At 44.7% G+C, this 26298-nt stretch overlaps 1 protein-coding gene across 1 annotated transcript in view; it reads left to right on the plus strand.

Annotated features, from left to right (window-relative positions):
• The window catches only part of itgb5 (integrin, beta 5), a 47586-nt gene that overhangs the window by 18162 nt on the left and 3126 nt on the right, over positions 1-26298 (plus strand). Inside the window, exons 11-14 of the mRNA XM_076264010.1 lie at positions 21747-21969; positions 22566-22666; positions 25319-25438; positions 25826-25992. Coding sequence (XP_076120125.1) covers positions 21747-21969; positions 22566-22666; positions 25319-25438; positions 25826-25992 — 611 coding nt within the window. The remainder of the gene's footprint in view (positions 1-21746; positions 21970-22565; positions 22667-25318; positions 25439-25825; positions 25993-26298) is intronic.

Genomic DNA, 26298 nt, shown 5'->3' on the forward strand with positions numbered 1-26298 from the left:
GGATGCACTTGTTGTGTGAAGTAGCATTAACTTTGGGCCTTTTGAGAAAGGCAAGCATTTGAAATGGTAAACAAGACATTTGCATTTCTGTATGTTATGCAACACTCATCCCTCTCTGTCTTTGACACAAGCTTGTGCAGAACAGCATCTAAAAAGTTTAGCTGTGTACATTAGCTTATATCTAAAACTAGCAGTTTGTGGTCTACATTAACCTGAGCATAGCTACATGTAAAAATATAAGCTGACTACATTAGCCTGAGCATAGCTACATCTTAATTCATTTTCTCTGTAGAAGCGTGTTCTCTGCTCTTCCACTGTATGTATTTTTAGCACATCAGCTGGCCTTAGTTTCCCTCTCACTCTAAGCCCAGCAGCAGTTGAGCGCGTGCAGCTTGCATCGTGTGCTCCCTGTAATGTTGTCAGGGTGTTTTCCCCGGGACTGGCCTGGGTGTGTATTTATGAGGTTCCAGCATGGGGGGGTTCAAAGGTGAGAAGGCAGACTTGCAACCAGGCGGCTTCCCTGAGTGGACGGGTCTGGCCCCTTGACTTCCGCTCCTGCTCTCCTCTGATTTGATTACTGGGTCAGTGGTCCAGTCCTGTGAAGTGCACAAGTGACGGCATAAAACACAGCTGTTCACTGGGAAGCTGTGCATTGTGTGTGCTGAGACAGGGAGGAGTGTCTCATTTTCGTAATATATCTGTAACTCTTTGATAAAAATGGTAATGCTAATTACAATGTTTAATCCATTGTGACTTTTAAATGTATATATTTTTCCTATATATATATATATATATTTTATTTCTTTTTTTTTATTTTATTTATTTATTTATTTTTTATTCCTTCCCCATATATATTGTTCTATGTGCAGTTGTTTCAGTATGTGGTGCTAATGCATTTTGCAGCTTGGTTCCTTGGTCTTGTTTGCTTTAAAAACACATAAATTCTCTCTCTCCTCAACACATATCCCACACAAACATAACACTAAAACTCACATTAAGACAAACACACACCACACACACACACACACACACACACACACACTCACTCACACACACTCACCACATTCCCAAGTGTACACTCTGCTCCACACCCAGCTCCTACTCATGTCTGCGCTGGCTTTGTGGTGGCACCAAGCGTGTGCCGTGCCAGGGCGGCCACTCCACCGGTCTGCCCAATCCACCTCCGGTCCTGTGACCAACCCTTCTCCTACTTGGCCCACTAAATGAATTAAGGCCAACAACGGCTCGTGATTCGATCAACTCATGATGGATCACGTTGTCTCACACAGACCCACAAATCAATTGTTTGTTTCCATCTCGGTCCCCAAAGATCCTTGAGGACTCTGTAGATCCTTGAGGACTGTAGATCCTTGAGGACTCTGTAGACTGTTAAACTTGTCTGGATGCGCTCGTCTCTCATTGGTACAGCAGCTTGTCTTGCTCATGTCTCTGCTCGCTCCCAGCTGATGGTTCTTGGGGATTATCTTCTGTGATACTTTATCAGCTCCGATGCTAGCCTGGGTCGAGGAGGAAGAGGGCCCTGGAGACTCTAGGTAAAGCAGACCGTCCCAAAAAAAGTAGCCGCTGAGAAGAGCCTCTTTGTCCAGACCTCAGGGCCGTTAGGGTTTGGAGTCGTCGGCACTGAGGAGCCTGGAGGTCAGACCGTAGTGGAAGACCAGGCCATCAATCAGCATCTAAAGTTAGCCCGCTGACGGGCAGCGATAGCTAGCCGAGCCCAGTGCGCGCGGTGCAGTGTCACTGCCTGCTCCGGGAGGCCCATAATAGGGGGGGACTGGGTGTAAGGGAAGGCCTGGCTGGATCAGCTGATTACAGACTGCTCTGTGTTCCCTCAGCCGCATGTTGGCACGGATCGAGCAGTGTCAGCGATGATGTGGCAGATGCTCTGTTAAGTTGGACACGTTTTGCTTTCTTCTGTTAAGTTAGACACGTTTTTGCTTGGGCTGCTGGTTCTTTTGTGGTTCTTCCTTGAAGGCTGGCTGTGCTTCGCACACTTGGAGATGTTTACAAAGGATATTGAAGTTTTGCATATTTTTTGATAAATCAAGCAGTGTCTGCAGTGGCTTGTGATTAGCGTGAAGGCATGTGATGGTGTGGATGCACTTGGGGGTCTGTATGTGTGTGCGAAAGCCATCAAAATGATCTGTTGATGAGGCCCTCAGTAAAACCCTGACTTTGTTGTACCCCCCAGTCACACATCTGCTGCTGGTTTCATGAGTTTAGCAATCAGACTCCTTGAATGTGCCGCAAGCCAGAAATAGTGCGACTTCATTTCTTCAGCCTCGTAAAAATACCCCCTCCCCCTACACACACACACTCACACACACACACGTCTTATTCCTATAAATCCTTGCGCCTTTTTTTTTTGGAACCCGTCTTTTTTTGGAAGACTCTGGGTTAGTGTGCGTAAATGGGACCACATGTGTTTGTACATATGGTGGACCTGGTATGATCATGTGAAGATCCAGTGAAAAAAACATTTCCACTCAAGTGTTTTCTCTTTCCAAATGGTGTTGGTTTCGGAGGAGAGAGTGATGGCCAGTGGGGAGGGGAGCAGAGTGAGCTTGGCACAACTCGCAGGGCTTAATGTCGCCTGATCTCACAGCTCATCTCACACGCTCCCATCAGCACTGCCGTATTATACTTCACACATCAGTGCAAGATTATACACCCTCCTACTCGGGTTCCAAAACACTGAATCTCTCCGCTCTCAGAAATGAACTGGGAGAACCGGATGAGGCTTTGTACACAGAAGTGAAAATAATATATAGTGATTGTGGACGGAAGGCATGCTAATTCACTTTCACGTTAAAAAACACTTCTCTGCCATCCAGTGTGCTTAATTTGCACTCTTGTGAAAGTGTCAGAAGCATGAGGTGTTTGGACATCTGGTTACATTTGTGTTGTGTATAGCCTGATACCCATCACTGCTAGCTTAGCGTTGCATGTAATGAAACCTGGCACGTTTCACCAGCCTAGCCAACCTTCCTCATATCCATTAATGTCCACTCCTAGCTCTGTTGCTGTGGCTGCACCATGCCAAACAGGTTAACTATTAGCCTGTTGATTGAAGCGCACACACTCCTACTCTCCTGAATGCGAATAGCCTTGGGTACGTTGCCTCCCTCCTCGGAAAGAAATCCCCCAATCTCAATCCTGGGCAAACCTGAGCCCTGAAACAAAGCTCTTCTGTGTTGCGTTGCTGTCCTTAACTCAACCTGAAGCCCCTCCATTACCTCCTTTTTTCTGCTCCGAGCATATCGAGGCACCAGGTTCTTCCTAGCTGGAGCTGTTAGCATCAGGCGGTTTCTCCAGTTGACCTCTATTCCACTGTGCTGATGTACATAGATTGTTGTACCTATGACTGTTCTGTAAGAGAGCACTGCCTGACATAATGTATTAGTTGCCACTGATGTGGAAAATGGGGTCAGTGACTTGTCTTTGTGACTCACTCATTGTTTTGTGTCGCAGGGGCAATAGCAGGGGCAATAGCAGGGGCAATAGCAAGGGGTCTGCTTTTGAAGAAGTGCTTGCTGTCGGCACTCGTCTTCTCCGGGGAGATTATCACGAGTGCACAAGGTCTCAGGAAGCTTCCTACCATAATAGGCACATCCCCTAATGGTGCTCTCCACTTATGCATAATCCTGTTTCACACTTGGCTTAGTTTGTCTTTGTGTGTGTGTGTGTGTGTGTGTGTGTGTGTGCGCGTCAGCATTGTAGTGGAGCTGGAATCTTCGTGGTTTCAAGTACAGCTCTCTCAGGACTGCCCTTCTCCTGACTTGTATGTGATCTTAATTGTTTAGTCAAGATAAAAAGACCCAGCTGGAGAAATGGACTGTCTTGAGTTTTGAAGAACAAGAGAATTTCTGGAAAGCTGTAGACATCTGGATTTTGTTTCGTGTGTGTGTGTGTGTGCCCTTCTGCAAATAAACACAGCACCACCTATGGTTTTTCAATATCCAGAATATTGCTCTGAACAGTTGGAACAGTCTACTACACTGTCATCATTTTAGGTTGCAGAATAACATCCTGATCCTTACTCTCTGGGAGTGTTCATTAAAAAAAAAGTGTACAAATAAATCCCAGTAACACTGTTTAAGAACATCCAGTATAACAGCACGAGGAAGAGGCAGTCGTGGCCTACTAGTTAGGGCATTGGGCTTGTAACCGGACGGTTGCCGGTTCGATCCCTGACCAGTAGGAACGGCTGAAGTGCCCTTGAGCAAGGCACCTAACCCCTTCACTGCTCCCCGAGTGCAGCTGTAGCAAGGCAGCTCACTACTCTGGGTCAGTGTGTGCTTCACCTCACTGTGTGTTCACTGTGTGCTCTGTGTGTTCACTAATTCATGGATGGGATAAATGCAGAGACCAAATTCCTTGTATACGCAAGTATACTTGACCGAGAAACCTGATTTACATGTACATTTTTAAGAGTTCCTTAGCTCTGTTATTTGTCAGTGATGTTTTGACAGTTGCTGGGAGCCTCTCTGCTCTGCTGTTGAAACCTGGAACCTTTGAAGAGTTCCTCACCTGATCCGGGTGCAGTTCAGTGACCAATTACGCCCGGGCTACACCAGGTGTGCACCTGAAGCGTTCCGTTTACGGAGCGTAAAAATCGTTTTACAAGACTTGTCTAATTTCTAATTTCTTGTCTAATTTTTCAAACCTACTGTACGCACCGCTAGCACGTCTGGTGTAGCCAGTTCCATTGATTGTAGTGGAAGCTAAGTGTTGCAGCAGATGCTACGTGAACGGGACGCTTCAGTTAGGTGCCTGGTGTAAGATTTTCTCCTCAAATACCCTCCTAAATGTCCCAGGCCCACAGTTGCTATTCCACTGTTACACACCGTTTTAATAACTTGATCACCCACTAAGAGTATTATGGGAAAGGCTTTGCATGATGCAGCATAGACCGCACAAATTCTTTGCTTTCTGAGCATTAGCTTGGTTTGAACCCATAACCCAATTTCTATGTGTTATAACCGCATCACGTTACAAAAGCACATTTTAAAGCAGCCGAACTGCAAGCCCAGGTAGAGGTGTTCATGCACATGTCGTGTAAAGGTTTGCATGATGATGGTACACATATACCCCCTCAGGTCAAGCAGTGTTTATGCTTTCAATCCCAGACTTCTACACAAACAGACCTGTGAAAGCTTTTGTAGTGTTTTTTTGCAGTCTTCGACATGTTTTCATCAAGGGTACTTGGCAGGTTCTCTGTCCAGTCATAGACAAGCTGCCCTTGTTAAAGTTAAGTGTGCTACAAAATACAAGTCTACTCATGATATTACCTGGGGCATTGTTAACATTAGACAGACAGATCAGTTGAGACTTGACTGAGACATTATATGTGGGAAACCCAGTCCTCCCTTGTAATGGTCGCATTGCGTGCCTCCACCTTGAGCTTGTCTTCAGTTAAAAACGCTCTGTTTTGAGATTATCAGGGAAGGAAGTTGTCTCCGTCTGAAATTTTCATGAGCCTCTCTCACTGCAGTGGGTTTTCAGAGTGCTCAGGGACTGTGTCTTCCCTGTCAGAGATGGGTGGAAAGCTTCTTCCACCCATGTATGCAGTGTTTGACTGTAAGCCCCACAGTTTCTTGAAGTATTCTTTCTCAATTTTTGTCCCTATAGAGATTTGCTGTACATATTCGCTGTGGGACTAGAATATAGAGTATGTTAAGGGCAGTTTCTTGGATATTTTTGTCCTTTTATGTAATTTTAATTTAAAAATCCACATGAATTAGAGATGTTGTTTACTAGAGCAAATGAGCTTACCATTGGCTAGTTGCTCACAGATGTGGAAATGCTTTACTCCTGTGTCTATTTTTAGACTCTTCGAAAACACACATGGCATAAAATATGATAAATCCAGACATGCTGAAAGTATTTTTTCCCTTTAAGTGACAGAGGTGTGTAACCATTAATAGCCATGGCATGTGCAAAATCTTTGCCCCGTCAGGGTGTCTAGCAGGCTTGGAATTTCACCATTCTGGGGGCAAGGCCACTTGGCCTTCAGTTGGGCATATTTGGTGGGGGGCACAAAGGCCACATGTCAGGGACCCGTTGTAAGTTGTATTTAGCCTATTCACTGCAGTAGACCTGCATCACTGTATGAAACATTACAAAAACATGAAACATGACATATCACATATAACTGTAAATCATCTGATCATCTAATAAAAACAGATATCTAGGCTATATATAACATTTATTTTATATTTGGCCTGCTATGAAATCATGTATTGAACCATTTAAATGTAGCACAGCTCAGCTTTAAGAAACTCAAATAGCCTAGATCAGGGGTGGGCAAACTTTTTGGCTCAAGGGCCACATTGGGTTTTGAAAATTGGCCGGCGGGCCGCACAACCCCCCCCCCCTTATGCTGTTTAACAAAATGTATAAATTGTGCACTGTCGCTTTAAGACAGTCGCTTTAATTCACGTTTATTTCTCAATGATCTTCTGCCTGCTCCGGCTGGGCCCTCTCACAGTTTTTAAATAGTCATTAGTGGGAACTACTGTTGCCTTCATGATTTCCTTTTAAAAGTTTCTTATAAGAAGGAGATATCAATTATCAACAATCACAAGCCAGCTGGAACCTGCGGCTCTCCCTCCCTCTCGTGAGTGCAGACGCGTTCCCAATTAAATGGATCGCATAATGTTAACGTTAGATCTCCTGCAAAGGAGATAACTAAGAGTTAACTTAGTTTAACATGATGTTATCTCTATTTAACATGATGTTTTGACATTGACATTGTAAACGTTCTCTAAGGAGAGTGAAAAGCAGTTTGCAGTAAAGCTAACCAACGTCGTCTCTATCGCAGGAAAAAAATAGCGAGCAGCCTGATAACCAAATGAAATGCTCGGCGGGCCGGATGAAAGTGCCGCAGTTTGCCCACCCCTGGCGTAGCCTAGATGCATGCTTAGCATTTTGTGATCATTAAGGCTACTTTCACAAACTCTTAGTCAGCTGTACTCAGATTTACCAATATCTAGGCGATATTTGTAACATTTATTTGGTATTTGGCCCGTTATGAAATCATGTGGAACAATTTAAACACATTGTAAAACTTAAAGCCCAAATTTGGAGACATCCATGCATGTCGAAATTTACTGCAAATTCAAAACTGGATTACTCTGGAACGGCTAACTGTACAGGGGACTGCTTTACACCTTTGTGTTTGGTAAGGTCTGCTGTTTATTCTGCTATGTGGTTTGTCATGTGTTAAAAGAAGGGTTCGTGAAGTATTCCACCGAGATGAATGGGTAGGGAGATCATGGACGCAAAACCTTCAGTAGAATGTATGATTAAATTGAATTATATTATTTACTTTTCTCGCGAACCGTTCAACACAGCAATTATCGGCTAACATCGTTTAAAAGCTGAGAAAAAGCTCTTTCATGTGATACTTGTGATGTCTGTGTGATGAATAGGCTACTTCGCAAGTAGTTCAACTGAGAAGAATGGGTGAATTTGGACGCATTTTCTTGCGCTGTCACTTTCTCCACTGCGTAAAAGACTAAATTAATTTGCGCTGTGAATGCTAAGATTATTTTGACAGGCCACAGGGTAAATAAAAATCGCTATTAGTAGGACACAAAGCAGAATATTGAAAGAAGGGGGCACCAAGGCCACCGTGGCCTGTAAACCTATGATTTTCAATGGGGCTTCACGGCCAAAGCAAGGGGCTACGACGGCCATGGCCGTCGTGGCCGCCGTGAAATTCCTACCCTGGTGTCTAGTCTGTCTGTCCTGCACTCCCCATTCCCTGTGTCCACAGAGGCCTGGAATAGATCAGACGGTCAGGGAAAAGGTATAATTTGAACAGCGAGGTGATGGAGTTGTCACAACACTAAATTCTCAGGCGGGAACATTGTGGTCCGTCATGTATAGAGGCCAACAGACACATCACAAAGTCTCTGTCGACATGGTTGTCTCCAAGCAACTGTGGAAGAGTAACATCAGCAGCAGGATACATACATATGTCCTCATACAGCTGTGTTTCATTATGACTGCTCAATTCATAACCACTTCAAGGTTTGCAGACCCGGTTTTGACTCTTATTTAATTCTATGTTGTGGTGCGACTGTGGCCATATTAGACCCAGATAACTATGAGTTATAATGTGCTGGGATCTATAGTTGTGACCACTTGAAGTGCTTTGAGAGGCAGTTTATTGTTCTCCGCAGCTATTTTTGTCTCGGTTATCCCTTTAAATGGTATCAGCTGACACGATCATTGGAGTCAGGGCCACCTATTCAGTAGCACATCACTCTCTAGTCCTCATCATGTGATGTGTCGTACAATCACTGGATCACATGAGCGATAAAGCCTCAGATTTATCCAATTATTTCAAATATCATTTTGTAATTCAAGTGTGTCCTTTTTTGTGTGTGTGTGTGTTGGCAACTGTTTTTGTTCTTCTGAGTAGTTCATAACTGTGCCACAACAGAGATTTTTCTAGATCTGTCTGGAGTGTTGATTGTTGACCACTCCCAAGTTGTGAATCATGTCATCAGTAAGACCAGGATCCTAGGGAAGGCTCCACCACACTCATCGTCTCCTTCCAAAAATGGCCTTGAATTACAAGAGACGACATGCCACAGCTCAGGGGGGAGAAAAAACAGAATCTGTCGGCGGTGTTTTGCTAAGCAGTGGTTTCTCTCATTACGCACTAAGCCCAATGCCAGGCAATTGTTTGTGCAAAACCTGGTGAACAGACGTTCAGCTGACAGCAGTGGAGGCAAAGGGCAAGGGCATTGCGCCTGACAGTAACGTATGGGATCCCTCTCTGTTAGTGCTTTTTACAAGGCCCCTTTGTCATCATAATAGTATGCACTGCCTCAAAGGGACAATATCCCATTGGCAATGTATTACAATGTTTTATCTGTCATAAACTTGTGTTTGCATACATATGATGTGAGCCATATATTTGTGGGGAAGATATCAACATAGTTATAGACACCAGTGTGAACTTTTCCAGCAAGTATCAATTCATAAGTCACTGTTAAATAGGGCTGTAACGATATACGATTTGAAACCGAAATCGCGACATTCATATCCACGATACTGTGTCGCGGTGTGAAAAGGCAGAATCGCGACACACCCTTTCTAGTGTTTCACGCAGTTCTTTGCAGCTTACGCGGCCGCAAAAGCAACCCACATCTCCCGCTTTATGTATCGGTAGCCTACGTTGTCCAAAAACAAACAAATAAATAAATAAATAATAATTTCATATCTCTCCTTGCTTTCATTGTAGACTATGTGTGCAACTTTACCAAACAGTATAGAAGTAAACCCCTTCTCCTTGCCCGCTCTCTCTCGCGCTCCCTCCCTCTCACTCTCCCTCCCTCTCCTGCTCAATGAACACGCGCGACTTAAATAAAACATTCACAATCGTGAAAGCAAGGACGCATAGAAGACGACTAGCTAAATTACTATTAAATCCGCTTAGCATCATTAGCATGCTGCACATATTTGTTTAAAACTCTTGCATTGAAGTTGACTGATCATCTCAATACCAACGTTTCCCAAAAGGGCCTGTCCCAAGGAGAACAAGTATTACCTTGACACATGGGGAAACTGAACAGTCCAATCAGTAGACTATGATAGGCTAGCTAGCCAACTATGCTACTTTGTTTACAATATTTCCAGGCTTCAACCAGACAGCTGAATTAAAGAGGTAGAGTTATAATAAAAAAAATAGTAGGCCTAGGCTAGGTGTGCTGTCATAAATATCAGTCATTCAGAAACATATTTGTATATCAGGATATAAAATAATAGATATATTATATTGTAATCCTCTGGTGTTCTAAGGGAGGCTATTAAAATGTTATTTAATAAAAAGTCTAGCCCCCCCCCCCCCCCCCCAAAAAAAAGGGAAAAAAAAGAAAAATCGAGATTTGTATCGAACCGTGGGTCAAAAATCGTGATACAAACCGAATCGTGAGGTTGGTGTATCGTTACAGCCCTACTGTTAAACAAGCCAGTACATAGCCAGTACATCCCTGTTGTGTGAATGAGTGTCACACAAGTCCAAGCAACTGGTGGTCGAGCATGGTTTAACCTGCCCAGCAGCCCATAAATCGTGTGTTCTTTGTATTCTTGTGGGGCCGTGGCCTACTGGTTAGCACTTTGGACCTGTAACCGGAGGGTTGCCGGTTCGAACCCCGACCAGTAGGCATGGCTGAAGTGCCCTTGAGCAAGGCACCTAACCCCTCACTGCTCCCCAAGACCAAATTTCCCTCACGGGATCAAAAGAGTATATATACTTATATACTTATACTTATACAGTGTGCTCTGTGTTTAGTGTCCTTGAACGTTTTGATTCTACAGTGTCCTTGGCTTGAAAGCCGCTTGTAAATGAAATGTATTATTATTACTGCAAACTAGCCAGTACCAGAGGGTATAGTAGATTGAGCCTGGTTTAACCTGCCCGGCACCCCATAAGTGAGCTGTACGCTCACACACATAACTCTGCCTGTCTCTCTCTCTTTGTCTCTCTCTCTCTGTTTCTCTCTCTCTCTCGTTATCTGTGTCTCTCTCTCTCTCTCTCTCTCCCGTTCTGACATTGTCTGCCCCTGCTGTCTCTCTCACTCTAAGCTGACAGCGCATATATGCCACTTTGCCTGGGGCTCTGGCTTTTTTCACTGGGAAAAGTAGGCCAGCACTGCACACTCTGAAGACCTGTCAAAATGCTCGTCCACATCTGACTCTTAAGTGTCTAATCCAGCTTTGCATCCTCAAACTCTCAAGTCTTCTTCTTATCGTTGTCAGAGGATTTGTTTTTTACATTATTCAAAGCTCTATGGAATGTGCAACAAGACTAAAGCCAGCTGTTTTTTTGTAGCAGTCTTATAGGCATGCTACACCAGGCACGTAACTGAAGCATTCCTTCCTTCCCGAGTGTATGCTGCAACAATTACCTTACGCTATAATCGATCGAATTGGCTACACCAGACGTGATCGCTGTGCACCTGGTGTAGCTTGCCTGTTAGGATGCAGAAAGCTTCGTAACACATGCCGTTGATTTGAATCGAGGATCCACTGGAACATTGGCAGGGTGTTAGAAACTCTGTATGGATGCATTCATATTGTGTTCCTTTGTAAGCATTGCTTACTGGTACAGCATGTTGGTTTGTTTTGTTGAACGTGCGCTGTGTCAAGGCATAATAGTCTTTCTCACACTCTCATAACAGTCTCTGTTGCACTCTCAGTGCCTGCAGCTCATGGTAAAGCTAGTTTCATTTCTTCTTTTGCTCCACTATGATGCTAGAATCCAAACAGAGTTATCACATAACAGTTAAACTGGTGATTCCAAAAACTGACAAATGACATTTTTGTTTTGTTTTTCCCTTATCCTACCCCAACCCCATTGGCTCTTGGCCAAATGTAGCAACATCAAATAAGACTGTGTTCGACCTTGGGGTGTTGAGCCTGCACAAAGAGGCCCAGTGTTATGTCTTCCTCTGTAATCTGGGCCCTGCCCCCCCCCCCCACACACACACATATGCAAACACACACACACACACACACACACACACACGGACACACACACACACACACACACACGGACACACAAACACACACACACACACACACACGGACACACACACACACACACTCAGACCGCTGTGGCAGCCTCTGCCTGCTATTAGGACCACATGGACTACAGAGCTGAGGGATGAGGAGGAGACGGGGGATCGGTCCTTGGCCAGTTAGTGCTCGACTGTTGAGTGGCAGTCTGTTTAAGGTTAGCTTATTCTTGCAACTTGAATATTTTCGGTACTAAGCAGTATGCCCATATATTGTAGCTTTTCAGTTCAGTCAAAGCTTGTGTTTCCATTGACTTCATTTGCATATTCTATCCACAAAGTTTCCTGAAACACGAAGATAGAAGTTCAACAAACGCAAATATATGCAAATAAATAGTTTCCTTCAATTTCAAGTGTATCATATAAGTAATATTTTCTTAACACAGGCTTAACGTTTTTGGTATACCTTGACAGTTTCGACTGCTGACTCTGTAGTCATCTTCAGAAGAGTCACCACTCAATAGCAAGTGACTCAATAGCATAAGATAGAATGGCATACGAAAATGAGAAAAACAATATTATTAGACATTATTGTTTAAAAAAAACATAAAATAAATAAAAAAACATAAATATATTTTACCCCATATGTTCATGAATTTGTATGTATAATAGAATAGCAGGACCTGATTTCACCTGCCACGAGCATTCCCCCCCCCCAAAGTCTATGTCTGCAAGGGTAATGCATGTTTTTTAGTGAGTTGACTCACCACACTCTTAAGGTGCCAAACCTTGATAATGCTGATTAAATGTCTTGCTGCTGTGATTTAGCAAGGTGCCAAACCGTGCTGATTAAATGTCCTTTTGATTCTTCTCCTTAATCTTCTTATATTGCTTACTTGAGTCACAAATGCCCTCTGGAAATAAAAACATTGGGTCAGGACACGGACACACACACACACACACACACACACACACACACACACACACACACACACACACAGGCGGTGAGAGAGAGAGAGTGCCAAAGCGATCTCATCCAAGAGCGGTACCGAATTTGAATTGCTAACGGCCCTCTGGGACTCAAATGACAGGCCATGTACCCATCCAAAATTGTTTGGGTGTCCACAACAAAGTCTATTTCCAGTCTACACCAAAGAAGAAGAAGAACAGGAGGAGCCACACAACTGAGCCATCCCCCACAGCATAACCTCAGACTGAGGTCAGCGTGCAAAGCATTGTGGGATTTCGCTGATTATTACCTTTTGGGCCTTTTTTAGCCGTAGCACAACAAGGAGGAAACACTTTATTGGCAAAATACCTGACACACACACAAACTCACTGAAACATGTAATTAAGTCATGGGGTTATACAATATTGTTTGTCTGTTTTCAAAGCTTTCATTACATCTCAAAGTTTAGAGACTTCCCAAGGACAAGGAGTGGCTGACTACAAGAATATCATTTGGAGGGCCTTTAAAATGTGCTGCTAGACTCTTTTGGTCGTCTTTAAGCCCACTCCGACTAGCCTCATAAACTGATCGGGCATGGACATTGTCTGGCTCCAGTTCGCCTCCTTTGTAGGAGCCTGCCATAAAGTATCCTCAAGATTATGGTATATGGGGGGGGGGGGAAACCTGAATTACATTCATGTTCCGTGTTTAGGATGCGCTGCCTGCTGAAGTCTGTGCTTTATAGATGTGTAGTAAACAGACTATTAAGATGACTACTTGTCTGTAAATTGGCCATTAAATCCCTTGGAAAACAAGGAAATGAATGGTTAATGGATGCCTTCCTCCTGACTGGGTGGTGGTGGGCTGGTTTCTTTTGTCCTCGCTACATATTTGCCTTGTGTTCTTCAGGCTTGAGGCCTGTGTTCTTCAGGCTCGAGGCCTGTGTTCTTCAGGCTTGAAGAACACTGTGAAGTATAGTCTGGGCTGAAAAAAAGATGTCCGCTTTCACAAAAATACCTCAACCAATGGCAGTTCGAAGTTGAGAATAAGTAGATGAGGGATGTGCACCAGAGGCGATTGCTCTAAGACTACAGGGGAAGCTCAGCCTCCTCTAAAATATCACTGAAAATCGCATCAAATAACACTATTACATTAGCTTCTAGCCTACTATTCCAACTAGAACATGCTATAAAAATGTTCAACTTCATGGCTAGTTTGTTCAGCAATAAGGTTTTGCCGGTCATTTATCGTGATTTCGCACCCGTAATACATTGCTGTAACAACACGATCTATCAAAAAACCATGCAAAAAACCCATAGACGCTCGGCTTCACTGGCTTTCAATGGCACTACAGAGTGGGCTGATCTCAGTGCAGAAAAGCTACACGTTTATTGGACAAGCGCCACAAAATCGTCATTTCCAGGGAAGCGGCACTACAGAGTGGGCTGATCTCAGTGCAGAAAAGCTACACGTTTATTGGACAAGCGCCACAAAATCGTCATTTCCAGGGAAGCCCGGCGTCTCTGGGAGTGAATGGGACAGTGGGATGGCCCGGATGATTGGAGGAACCGTTATAGAGGCTGGACTCTTTTTGATTGACAGCATATGTCGCGATCTGACAGGAAGTGGTTCAAGTTCAAGGCAGGGATGCGTTAACGTTAGTGTTGGCAGGTGAAGCCGAGAGACAAGGCAAGTTACAGCTCAAATTCTCATAATTTGGGAGCAATACAGTCGGTTTCTATTTGTCTTTGTAAATAGCATACTGTAAATAAAACCGTAATGTGGAGTTACAGAGTTTGTGACTTGCTTTTTGTAGCGTGTGTAGGCTACATGCCATGTCTGCCATGCCAACTCTATAGCCTACTGTTTGGGATACTTTTTGCCCTCAAAGAACAATATAACACCTTAATAATATTCATTTAATAATTTACCATTTTTATCAGAGCTTCCCCTGTTCCAAAGAGCAGCAATCGCCACTGATGTGCACCCTTCGCAACTCTTACTTTTACAGCTCTTTGTGCAAGTCAGTCCCAATAGGTGGCATGCATTCCAGAATTGTGTAACACAACCCACAAGGAGATAAAAGCTACAGAGGTTTAAGTCATTGTTGGCTGACACCTTAAGTTGTGCAAGTCCCACTGAACGAGGCAGGAGGTCATTGAGTTAATAAACAATGAGGGGTTAGCATCAGTGCTAGGTCTTTGCTGCAGTCTCCCTGCACTCCACTGAGCTGTTAGCCAGTTCATTTGTCAGGAAGATATCCGGAGAGGTATTTCCTCCTCCAGGCACTAGCAGTGTTGTAGAGTTGGCAGCCAGGATATGAGTGCTGTTTTCCTGTGGGACTGAAGGAGGCCAGCCTGTTCGTTGACATAGGAAGGAGGAGGATTATATAGTCACAGATCAGTGACGTACGGATGCCATAGAGACAGCCTTTCACTGGCATGGCCGTCTCTTGCCCAATCTTGGGTTCTATTTTATAGCCTTTGTATCTGTTTAATACTGCTCTGTCAGACTCAGAGGTTATCTCCAAAGTAAATAAACCAGAATGTAGTTATACTTGACCACAGATGGTAGACAATTTGATTATCATGCAGTTTCTTGCTCAAGGCATTTGATTTGTTTCATTTTTAGCTCCCTCTATGGAGTAGGCTGCATTATTTTATTTTTTTTCCTTTTAGAAAAATAGATGCCTCCTCAAAGATGCGCTGAACAAAATATTTGCTTTGTCAATTGATTTTTGTACACTGTTGTGATTCTCGTGATTGTGAAATGGGGTGCTCGTGGGGACCCTTCAGTGGTGTTGGCAAGCATGTTGTCTTGTAAGGGCTCCACATCGAGAGGAGAAAAGCTGAGAGCCTAGATTCATGAGTGGAAGATTATGGCGATGTTTCTGTCTATCACAATTTCACTGTTTTCCTTTCCCTCAGCTGAAAAATATGCCTCGAAGACCATAAATCATGCACGTATACATTTACACACACACACACACACACACTAAGTGAGTGAAAGGGAGACTTGCTCTCTCTCTCTCTCTTTCTCTGTCTCTGTAGACAGGAAATATTTGGAAATGCTGTGGACTAGGCCAGACTTCAGAAATAGCGTGTCTAGGAAAGTTATGGTTTATTTTAGGAAAAGGCAACTCTCAGAAAGAGGAAACTCTAGAGTGTCAAACTACCAGAAGGGCACAATCAAGAGTTTGTATTCCACACTGGCCTTCGCCGAACCCTGCATGCTCCTTTTCCGGCTTTACTCTGAATTGTTCCTGATTCCAAGCCTCCTCACACACTCTTTGTCCTGTAGTGACCAGCATCCTAGCAGCTGGCTCTACTTTCGTTACCTCAACACTGGTTTCCCTGTGTGCAATGTTTAGCTCATACTTTACTCTTGCGGTAACCTTAATGATCATGGCTGCAAGCCGTTTTTGAATTTGGGCTCAGTCAAGTGTGTGTATGTGAGTTTCCCTTGACTGGTATGCTCTCAGCTTTATGGGGAGAAAGTGTTTGGGCACTTATTGGGTTTTTTTTTCTGACCAGTGCCGCCTTTCCTCCTGGTCAGTTTGGGCCAGTGGCTGCAGGATGCACATTAACTTGTTGACCTAAATCAGAGAGGGAACAGGGGAAACTCTGGGAAAGACGGACGTGTGGGTGGGTGTGTTTTTTTTTTTGGCAGCGGTGGCGGCGGTGATTCTGGGGCTGGTTTAGCTTGAGTCTTGCTTCCCTATCGGCAAGGTTCTGGAGCTCCATGGCGATCTTCGATAACAATTAGCGAGCGAGAGGGCCAAAGCATGGTAATCTCAAGAACACACTGACCTCATCCCGCGCGAAGGAATTCCATGCATACCCTCCTTGTCAGACACAACACCATCTGTTTCAGGGTGTGAGGAGAAGAAACTGCTGTGATGAGGATGGAGATGGGGATATTGATGTCATGCAGGCCTGTGATGATGAGCTGATTTTATTGTATTTAACTCTTCATTTATCTAGCATCCTTTGCAGTAATCAGTGTTTTTCATCATCACATGTTGTTAGCCTTAAGATCACTTACTGATCTGGTGATTATTAATGAGTGCATATTTGCCTCTTAGCCTAGCATAACAAAACCTCCCATACCTCCATAGATATTTGTGATAATGTGAAATACTAGAATGTTTACAACTGAGAAATTGCTTGTTAGAGTTGTAGACAAATGAAATTAGATCAGGAGGATAACAAAGTTGAAGGTCAAATCAAATTATATCATGGACAAGAACGGAGTCCCAAAACTTGTCATTTTGTTGACCTTCTTTTCAGCTTGTTTGCAGAAGCAGCCATGTTCTGTGCCCTCCCTGCTATCAGTCCCTGCTAATAACACAGATGTTTGTTAAGCATCTGATGATCTTCCCATCAGCCCATTGTGTTTAGTCAGACTAATGTTGCGCTGTCTCCCTTATTCACCTCTATGATCCTTGTGAACCGATCATGTTTAATGATTCACCTTAAAGGTTGTATCAGTGATAGCGGGGATACATCACTTCTGTTGATGTTCAAACAAAACAGAAAGCTAGCTCGCTACTCCCTCCCGTGCAATTAAAACTCCTAAGCGCGCATCTCATCGGTTATTGGTTGAAACCCTTTATTTTGCCTTTGAGTGGGTTGCCAACCCTTGTTGGTAGCAATTGTTTTTGTGTACAGATCTCGGAGCCTAGGCTGCCTACAGAGACGCGTTTTTTGACGGCCTGCTTAAAGGAGAATTCCGGTGTGATTTTGACCTAAAGTGTTTTGAAACATGATACCGAGTGTGAACGTATGTCTCATAGCCCATCTCTGCTTGTCCCCTGCACTCCGAAATCTGGCGCTAGTTAGCCGATGCTACCAACAAGGCGGTCAATGGTGGTGCCTCGGCATCGGCATAGCCATGCAAATAAATCACTGTTTTACACCATTTACGAGGCTTAATGTATCTCCACACTTCATTGGTAGACTTCCAAGGGCCCTGACATTTAAAACGAGACATTGAGAACTTTGAAAAAGCACTGGTAGTTTACTTACAAGACGATTTATACAGACAGTATCTTCTCGAAGTTTAGCGTTTGCAGCCATCTTGAATTTAGTCACGATAAGTCGAGCGACGAGTAAGAATGAACAGGTATGATAAGGGATCAGATTCCAAAAATAATTCCGTGGAAATGCATGGATTCCAGTTGCTGCTACTGGAAGAAACTGTAATCCATGCATTTCCACAGAATTATTTTTGGAATCTGATCCCTTATCATACCTATTCATTCTTACTCGTCGCTCGACTTATCGTGACTAAATTCAAGATGGCTGCAAACGCTAAACTTCGTGAAGATACTGTCTGTATAAATCGTCTTGTAAGTAAACTACCAGTGCTTTTTCAAAGTTCTCAATGTCTCGTTTTAAATGTCAGGGCCCTCGGAAGTCTACCAATGAAGTGTGGAGATACATTGAGCCTCGTAAATGGTGTAAAACAGTGATTTATTTGCATGGCTATGCCGATGCCGAGGCACCACCATTGACCGCCTTGTTGGTAGCATCGGCTAACTAGCGCCAGATTTCGGAGTGCAGGGGACAAGCCGAGATGGGCTATGAGACATACGTTCACACTCGGTATCATGTTTCAAAACACTTTAGGTCAAAATCACACCGGAATTCTCCTTTAAGGGGCAGACAGCTAGCGGATCGTTAGGAAAGATTAGATGAATGTGATCATTTATGTTTGGGCCTTTTTTAGCTAATACAACCTTTAAAGGGACACCAGGCAAGCCTGAGTGCTTTTTCTCTACGAAGCTCCCTCTAGCATCTGTACGTTTCGATACGTGTGTGAGCCCTCGCTCGGTCTGAAGCTCTTTTCCTTGTCTTTGCATCTTCCGTCAAGGGTTTTCTCTGCTTCTTCGCCGGCTCTGCCATTATACACATCTTTGCAACAATCACTAGCCGTGTTTTGTTAGCCTGCATCTGTGCTGGGGATGCAGGATGTAAACTGATCCTGCTTCTCGCCATGTCTGAGACTTTGTGAGACTGAAGGTCGCGGGTAGGATACACCGAACTTGCAAGCGGGATATTCTTCCTACAGGCAGAAGGGGCGGGTGAGAGAGTCTTCATTCGCCCTGCAATGAGTCATTTAACCATATACCGACTTACGAAGATGAGTAATTAACACGAAAACGTTGCCTGGTGGCCCTTTAAGATTCTTCCTTTGAAATAAATATTTCACAAACCAAGAACATCTTGTTGGTCCAATGACAAGTTGAGAAATAAGCCAGAAGGATCATGGTATACCTACCAGACACAAAGAAAGAACAACCTTAACAAGTGTTTAGTTATTACCATTTGAACCATGTGCACAAATACAGACAGGCTAACAGCATCTCTATCAGATTAAGTGTGGGGAAGTTTCTGTCAGTAATAAAATGCAAATATGTCTATAGCATCAAGAGTATATGCTTGCTAAAGCCCTAAGACAGATAACCTTCCTGGACATGTTTGGCTTCATGTTGAGACTTGATTCTTCTCTACAGTGGCCTTACATTATTGGATGCCCCCACTTTGACGTCTTTGTGTAGTTTAAGAACACACACACACACACACACACACACACACACACATACACACACACATACACACACACACACACACACAGACACAGACTATAGAGTTCAAGGGGATTTTGAGAAAGAGGTGTACTTGCCAGTACTTGCTTCTTGCATTTGTACTTTGTACTTGTACTCTGAGAACAGACACAGATTTCTTTGTTTGCCATATGTTTAGTCAGGGAGAGAGTGTTTTGCATGTTAGCATGGCATGCATATCTCTCTTTATTTTCCTGGTGTGTGTGTGCGTGCATGCTAGCCTGCTCCTGGCCTGTGGCATGGTCACTTTTGGCTAACACTGAGTGACTCACTCTGGGCCCGCCCGTAACGTCCCTGTAAGCCATTAAACCACAAGGTGTGGCAGCATGACCTACTCCTCACCAAGTCCCACTAGAGCCAGCAGCGGACAAGTTCAACAGAGGCAACGAAAACAAACGCTCGATGAGCACTAGATGAGCACTAGCCTCAACCAGAACTGTGGATAGTTCAGTCCCCCCCTCCCCCTAAATCTCACTGAGCACCTGATCTCCCACATACCGTAACAGATCCTGCAGGAGCTACTTTTTGAACAGGAAATTGATACTAAAACACGACGTCTTTATGATGCGCGCTGTCTCTCCGTTGTTCTCATGGAGGTAAAGAAGCCAGGAGGTATTGTCTCCCATTGTAACCTGGAACTTATTAGTGCTGTAAGGAAACCTCGGTGCACATTCCCATTGTGATGAACAGATGTAATTGAATTTGTCATCTCACTGACCTAAATTCTTTTCTCCGCTGGCCATCAGCATGCGAGCTGACCACAAAGGGAATGTTTCCTTCAAGTAGCCAGGCTCACCCATACCCTGCTGGGAATGATGGGAAATGAACGTTCTAAAGAATATCTGGGTTTATTGAATTCAACATAGAATTTTAGAACCTTCAATTGTTGCGGAACGGAATCTTATGTTAGAATGTTCAAAAACCTACACCTAGATCACACTGCTGCTGCTGCCCACTGCATGGACTATGCTTTTAGAGATGTGTAGTGTCTTAAGGGCAAGAAAGTTTGTGTTTTATTTATTCATGCCTAATATTTATAAATATTTCTGTGGATGCTTTAAGTGTTCCCCAAGACCTCCCTCAGTGAACATCAGACCAAATATCCAGTCTTGTTTTCAGTGCCATTTCCAATTCTTTATGCATTTTCCAAAGAGAGTGGAGCCGTGTGAATTTATCAGCAAACAAATGAGTCTAGAAGTGCCACTAATACCTAATCCCTGTGGAATTCCTGTGTGCTATCTGACACCTGGAGAACATTAGAGCGAGAGGGCCAACCTGATGGAGAAGGCTCCATTACAGGGGCACCCTGGTACCCCCACCACCCCCAGACATACCCCCTCATTCTGGGCTCTCACGCTACCAAAACCAGCCTCAAAGGGCTGTCAGGGAACTGTGTGTGTATGTGTGCATGTGTGTGTGTGCATGCTTGCCAGTCATATTTCTTAAGGTGCATATGAAAAGAATAATTCACACAGGACCGTCCCTCTGCTATTGGCCTGCAGGCGCAGAGAAAGCAGGGCGACGTTGTAGCCTATGTCACTTTGGCAGATTTTGTGTGACTCTTTTCTCGCTTGCTTCGCGAAGTGAGTGGGTGTTGTGAGAAGCAAGGTGTTGCAGCACACTAGCCACAATGCTGCCAGGTGCCAGTCAGCCTTGTCTGAACTATTCAAATGCCCAACCTAATTTCAGATGTTTTTATGAGGTTTGATGAAGTTATGAGGGTTTTTTTGTTTGTTTTGTGTGTGTGTGTCTGTGTGTGTGTGTGTGTGTGTGTGTGGTTTTCTGGTTAAGGTGCAGCAATGAGGTTAATTTGACTTAAGTAATCTTTCCATTTTAATGGAAAGACAAGGACTCTTTCCAGTTGTATACAAATCCATAGTTAGATCATAGACAGATAGACATTTTCATTTGTTGAATGTACCAAAATATGCATGCATTTTGTATCAATATAACCATGGCAATAATACATTGGGTAAACACACACACACACACACACCTACCAGTAGGCACCACTGACCTTGTTCTGCTGTTTGTTGAACATGATCTGGCTTGAACTCGGCGTTTGGGGCATAAACCGTGACTGCGCTGCAGACTGGGTGCACAGTTGGAGGGGAGAGCATGAAATTCTGTCTTTTTTGCTCTGTTCAGTTCTGGGATGGAATCTGAATAAACCATTTCACTCCAAGAAAAGGGTTGCTGTTTTTTTCCAAAGAATGTGGGTCACAGTGGCTTCTTGTGGTTGGGATCTGACTAAGATGTCTGTTGGCTTTTTGTGCATGCGTGCATGCGTTTGAGTTTGCGCTTGTGTTTGTGTGTGTGCATGCACATTATTGCATGTGTGTGCACTTCGGTGCACATATTTTGCTGTGATCTCACTGGCATATTATTATTGTGAACAGGGTTGCATGTTGAAAACATGTATTCCTTGTGTTAATCAAACGTGGCGTTTTACTGTTTTCTTTGGAAACTCCAGTCTTTGAGTAAACCAGACATCATGCGCATGCGTGCAGTGATACTGTGTTCTTTGACTCACTGCCTGCTATTGTGTGTGTGTGTTTCAAAACGGAGCCAACAGCGAGTGTCTTTGTCTCCCCTACCCCCTCCCTCCCTCCTCCAGGTCATGGAGAATGTCACTGCGGCGAGTGCAAGTGTCACGCCGGCTACGTGGGCGACAACTGCAACTGCTCCACGGAGACGGCGCCCTGTGTGTCGGACGATGGGCAGATCTGCAGCGGCCGGGGCAGTTGCGTGTGCGGGCGCTGCCAGTGCACCGAGCCGGGGGCGTTCGGCGACACCTGCGAGAAATGCCCCACCTGCCCCGATGCCTGCGGCACAAAGAGGTACGAGAGAGAGGAGAGGAGAGGACGGTGCAGATCTGGAACATTCTGTCTTGCTCATGTTTGTCCTAAACCCTCAAGGGGGCTACATTGAACAAGAGTGATTCAATTATTTTGTCTCTTTTATAAGATCTAAGATTTGGGGGAGAATTTTCATCTAAAATGACTTAACAGAGTTGTGCTCATATAAAAAGTATTGGGTGGATTTTCTACTTACAAAAAGCAACTTATGCAATTCTGTACACTGGGTTCTGTTTCTACTCAACATAGTACCCAAACAAAATCCTGATGTGCTTCAAATGCCTTTGGTGACCTGAAGGCAGCACGGTCAGCACTCATCACTGATCCATCTTAAAGAAAGGTCATAGGTCAATCTGCTGTCTCCGACTCCAGCTGATGGACTCTAGTTGCTGCATATTGCCATGGCTACAGCAGGGTTATGTTTTTTGCACTGGGTGTTGTTAGGGTCACTTGGTGCAACTTCAGGACATTATCCTGGTTTGAATGGTAAACCCAGGCTAATTTTACTCAGGTGTGTGTGTGTGTGTGTGTGTGTGTGTGTGTGTGTTAAAATTACCTTGTTGGGGGTGTCTTCACAGGGAGTGTATTGAGTGCCGGCTCTTTGGCTCTGGGAGACTTGCTGACAACCAGACATGTCAACGCCAGTGCAAAGACGAGATCATCACCGTGGAAACACTAAGTGAGTACTCCCACCACCACCCACCTGCTTGTTTCAATTATATAAGTAGCTTTGAATATAAAGCTTCCAGTGCAAACTCTTGAATTTAATCATAATCATGTGAAACACAGATTACTTTGCTTTGTTGTGTATTTTTGGTGTCATTTTTAAAAGAAACACTACCTGTGTGATTGTATTTACAATATCGTCACCTTCCTAAAATAATGGCATATATGTAATTTTTTTCAGGTTTTTCAGAAAACACAAAAAAGTTAACCAAAAATTGAATGATGATGATTTAGGCTAAATGGAGTGCAGGTCACTGTGCTGTAGCTTTGACCCTGTAGAGATTTTCCAGAACAGATCGGCGTTCTAGATGCTTCTGTGGTGACTCGTACAAAAAGGAAGCTGCTGCGTGGCTTTGATGAGGTGCCCACAGGGCAGGTGTCCGGTGAGCGTGTGCGGGAAAGCGCTCTGGCTCGTGTATGGTGGCCTGGCGGCCCGCGGATCCAGTCGCGAGCGCCAGCTGCAGCGATCGGAAGGCTGGAGCTGTGTGAACATCAGCCATGACGGGCCCCCTGGCAGCTGTTCGTCTGTCCTTAAAGAAAAAAACATACACGGCCCCCGGCTCTGTAAGTCGGAAACTATAGTAGAGCAGTGGACCAAGCCATGAACAATAAAAAAAATTCCAGCCAATCAACACGTTGCTTCAGGAGCACTGAAAGGAGGGGTCTAATTTGATTGGCTGTTGAGCTCATATATCAACCACGTTTTGCCAGAATCATGGACCCTACTTTTCAGAGGCAAAGTCGGTAGGTTTTAGCATCAGCATGTTGACAAGCTAGTTTTCTTTTAGCTACGGTAAGTGAAAAGGGACAGTACTGTCAGCAGCTGATGGAGTGGTTGCTGACGGTTGAGAGCTCTCTGGTTTCACCCTCAGCTGTGTCCTGTGATGAGTGGACATTAGGTCAAAGCCATCAGAACTCTGGCTATGTAGGAGAGAGAACTATGACGCAGCAGTATTGGCTGTTATCTTTGCTCTCTCCCACGGGAGTTTTCAGTGTCTACCTGCTGTCATCAAAACGCCACGGAGGCCTCAGCTGGGTCTGGATCTGCTGCACATGCACCTTTTTGCTCCATGTGGGTGCTGTGGTTAGGATAAGGGTTTGAAAAAGAGGTGCCGTCTGCTGTCCAGATCTGCAGATTTACGCAAGTGTGGCTTTTCCAAAAGTGTCTCTGAGATGGACGTTTATGGTGACCAGGGCCAAAACACCTGTCAGGTCTGTGTGTCTTGGCAGGGACAGAATGTTGCTTCCTGTCCTGGACGGAGCCGTCCCTCTATGTGTCCAAGGTGCTCTGTTTATATTATTAACTGCCTGATTGGCAGTCTGGGGCCGTTCATCAGGCAGCTCTAGGTCCTCTTATAGCCTGTAATGAGAACCTGTGCCCCATAAACCCAATCATTTGGCCTGGGTGACACATCTCTATTTACAACCACAGCATCTTCTGGTTACCATAGTTCATTTGTTTTAGTGTACTTGATTTGGCATGCACATGTCGACTTGCTTACTTGCATTTCCACGCTGAATAAAGTCATAAAGTGTTGATGATGGATGAACTGTTTCTGCCTTGTCATCCAAAGACATCCCAGTGAGATCAACATAGTTTGTTGATATGAAGAGCTCTCGGGGGCTTATTTCTGAGACAGCCTAGTCAATAAAAGGAGGAAATAATGTCTAAAGCCTCAGCTCTCATCCTTCAGCCGTAATTAGATCCTGCCATGCAGCAGGGAACATTTTATTCCCGTCTAGGAATGCGCTAATAATGTATTGTTATGGAGCGTGGAGCGGCTAACGTGCGTGGATGGGGTCAGAACAGTTAATGAGATGAAGAGAGTTTTGAACGTCTTGTGTCACCCCAGCATTCTCTCACTCTTTCCCTCTCCCTCTGTCCCTCTCTTTTCCTGCCTCTCCCACGTGTTCTCTCTATCTATCTGTCCATCCCCCTCTCTCTCTTTCTCGCTCTCTCTCACTGTGTCCCTTCATACTGCTAGCCCCGTGTACTTGAGGGTCTTCTCTCTGCTCAGCTATTTCAGACATCTGACTTCCTTAATGGACTCCACATGTGCATTCCTGGAAACTCTTCACACCGAGTGGAGGCTGGACTAGGGGGGAGACGGGAGTGAGGGACAGGGGTGTTTGGGGAAGAAGGGGGGACTGGGGGTTTGGAAGGGGGTCAATTTGGACAACTTTTCCATTCTGAGGATATTGAAATACGTCAAAAAGAAATTAAAACATTCCATTAGGCCGTGACAAGCCAATGTCCTCAATGGGGAATGCAAGACCCTGTCCCTTCCAACTGTGATTTCAGCTTTAAACTAGTCGTTGTGGTTTTATTCCTGCTTTGTTTTCATTTGCTAGAGTGGGGATGTTGTATGTTTCCTTACCCCATCTCTCTGTTTTCTGCCCTCAGTCTCTTGCTTTCGTTTATGCTCATTTTTATTCTCCCTCTTTCTTTCTTTCCTTCTCTCTCTCTCTCTCTCTCTCTCTCTCTCTCTCCCTCCTGCTATCTGAACCTTAATGAGCTGTAATGTCTAATCCTAGTGAGCCGTGCCGTTTATCCAGCTGTAATGTCTAACGTCTGTGATGTTCTAATACGTGTTTCCTCTCGCAGAGACTGATGACCCAAATGCCGTGCTGTGCCTGTATAAAACCGAGAATGACTGCGTGATGAAGTTCACCTACTCGGAGCACGCCAACGGCCAATCAGTGCTCACGGCGCTGCAGGAGCCAGGTGGGTGACGTCAGGCCTGCGGCACCTCACTTCCCACATCAGTCACTCAGGCTCTCAGAGGGCACAGGGTTGCGTGGTTGGCCTGGAGTCCGTGCCAGGAGCCAGTTGGGATCGAGGGGAAATGAAGTCAAACGCACCTAAAGAGCCATGCATAGCTGGGCACGCATTCAGATGTTAAGTTGTGTGCTGACAGGATGTTTTGGAGTTTGACTGTCTTAAATGGGTTTTGAGTACTAACAGAGTTTGTGGTGTGTGTGTTTGGGGGGGGGGGGGTGTACATGAATCTGTGTGTGTGTGTGTTCCCTGCCTAGCATGTCTGTTTGTATAGTCTGTTTCTGTGTTTGCATCCGCGTGACTCAGACATCTCTGACCGCTTCTCTGTTGTAGAGTGTGGCGCTGCCCCGGATGCTCTGACCGTGCTGCTGGCTGTGGTGGGCAGCATTCTGCTGGTGGGCATCGTGCTGCTGGCCATCTGGAAGATGGTGATCACCGTCCACGACCGCCGCGAATTCGCCCGCTTCCAGAACGCCCGCTCCAGGGCTCGCTATGAGATGGTAAGGATGAGCCTCTACTGAGTTTAGGGCAAGTGTTTGGTAGAGCTTGGTTGGATGTAGCTAATCAGTCTACCCAAGTTAATTTCTCGGTCCCGCCATTTGTGAGTCTGTGACTCTTTGGATAAAGCCATCAGCTAAATACCAGTCACTTTACTTTTTACTCAAGTTTAACACTTGGGAAGCCCTCTGAGAGAAATCACAGAGATTTAATGTCCCATCTCACATTGATTCCAGAGGAAATCAGATGGCTTTCATTGGTCTCATATATCACGGTTTCAGGCTGTTTTGATATGAGGAATGGATTTA

Source organism: Alosa pseudoharengus, unplaced genomic scaffold (genome assembly GCF_046254945.1).
Source record: "Alosa pseudoharengus isolate Yale_2024_CS ecotype anadromous, Long Island Sound unplaced genomic scaffold, YU_APseudo_1.1 YU_APseudo_1.1_scf_3, whole genome shotgun sequence".
NCBI classification, from domain to species: domain Eukaryota; kingdom Metazoa; phylum Chordata; class Actinopteri; order Clupeiformes; family Clupeidae; genus Alosa; species Alosa pseudoharengus.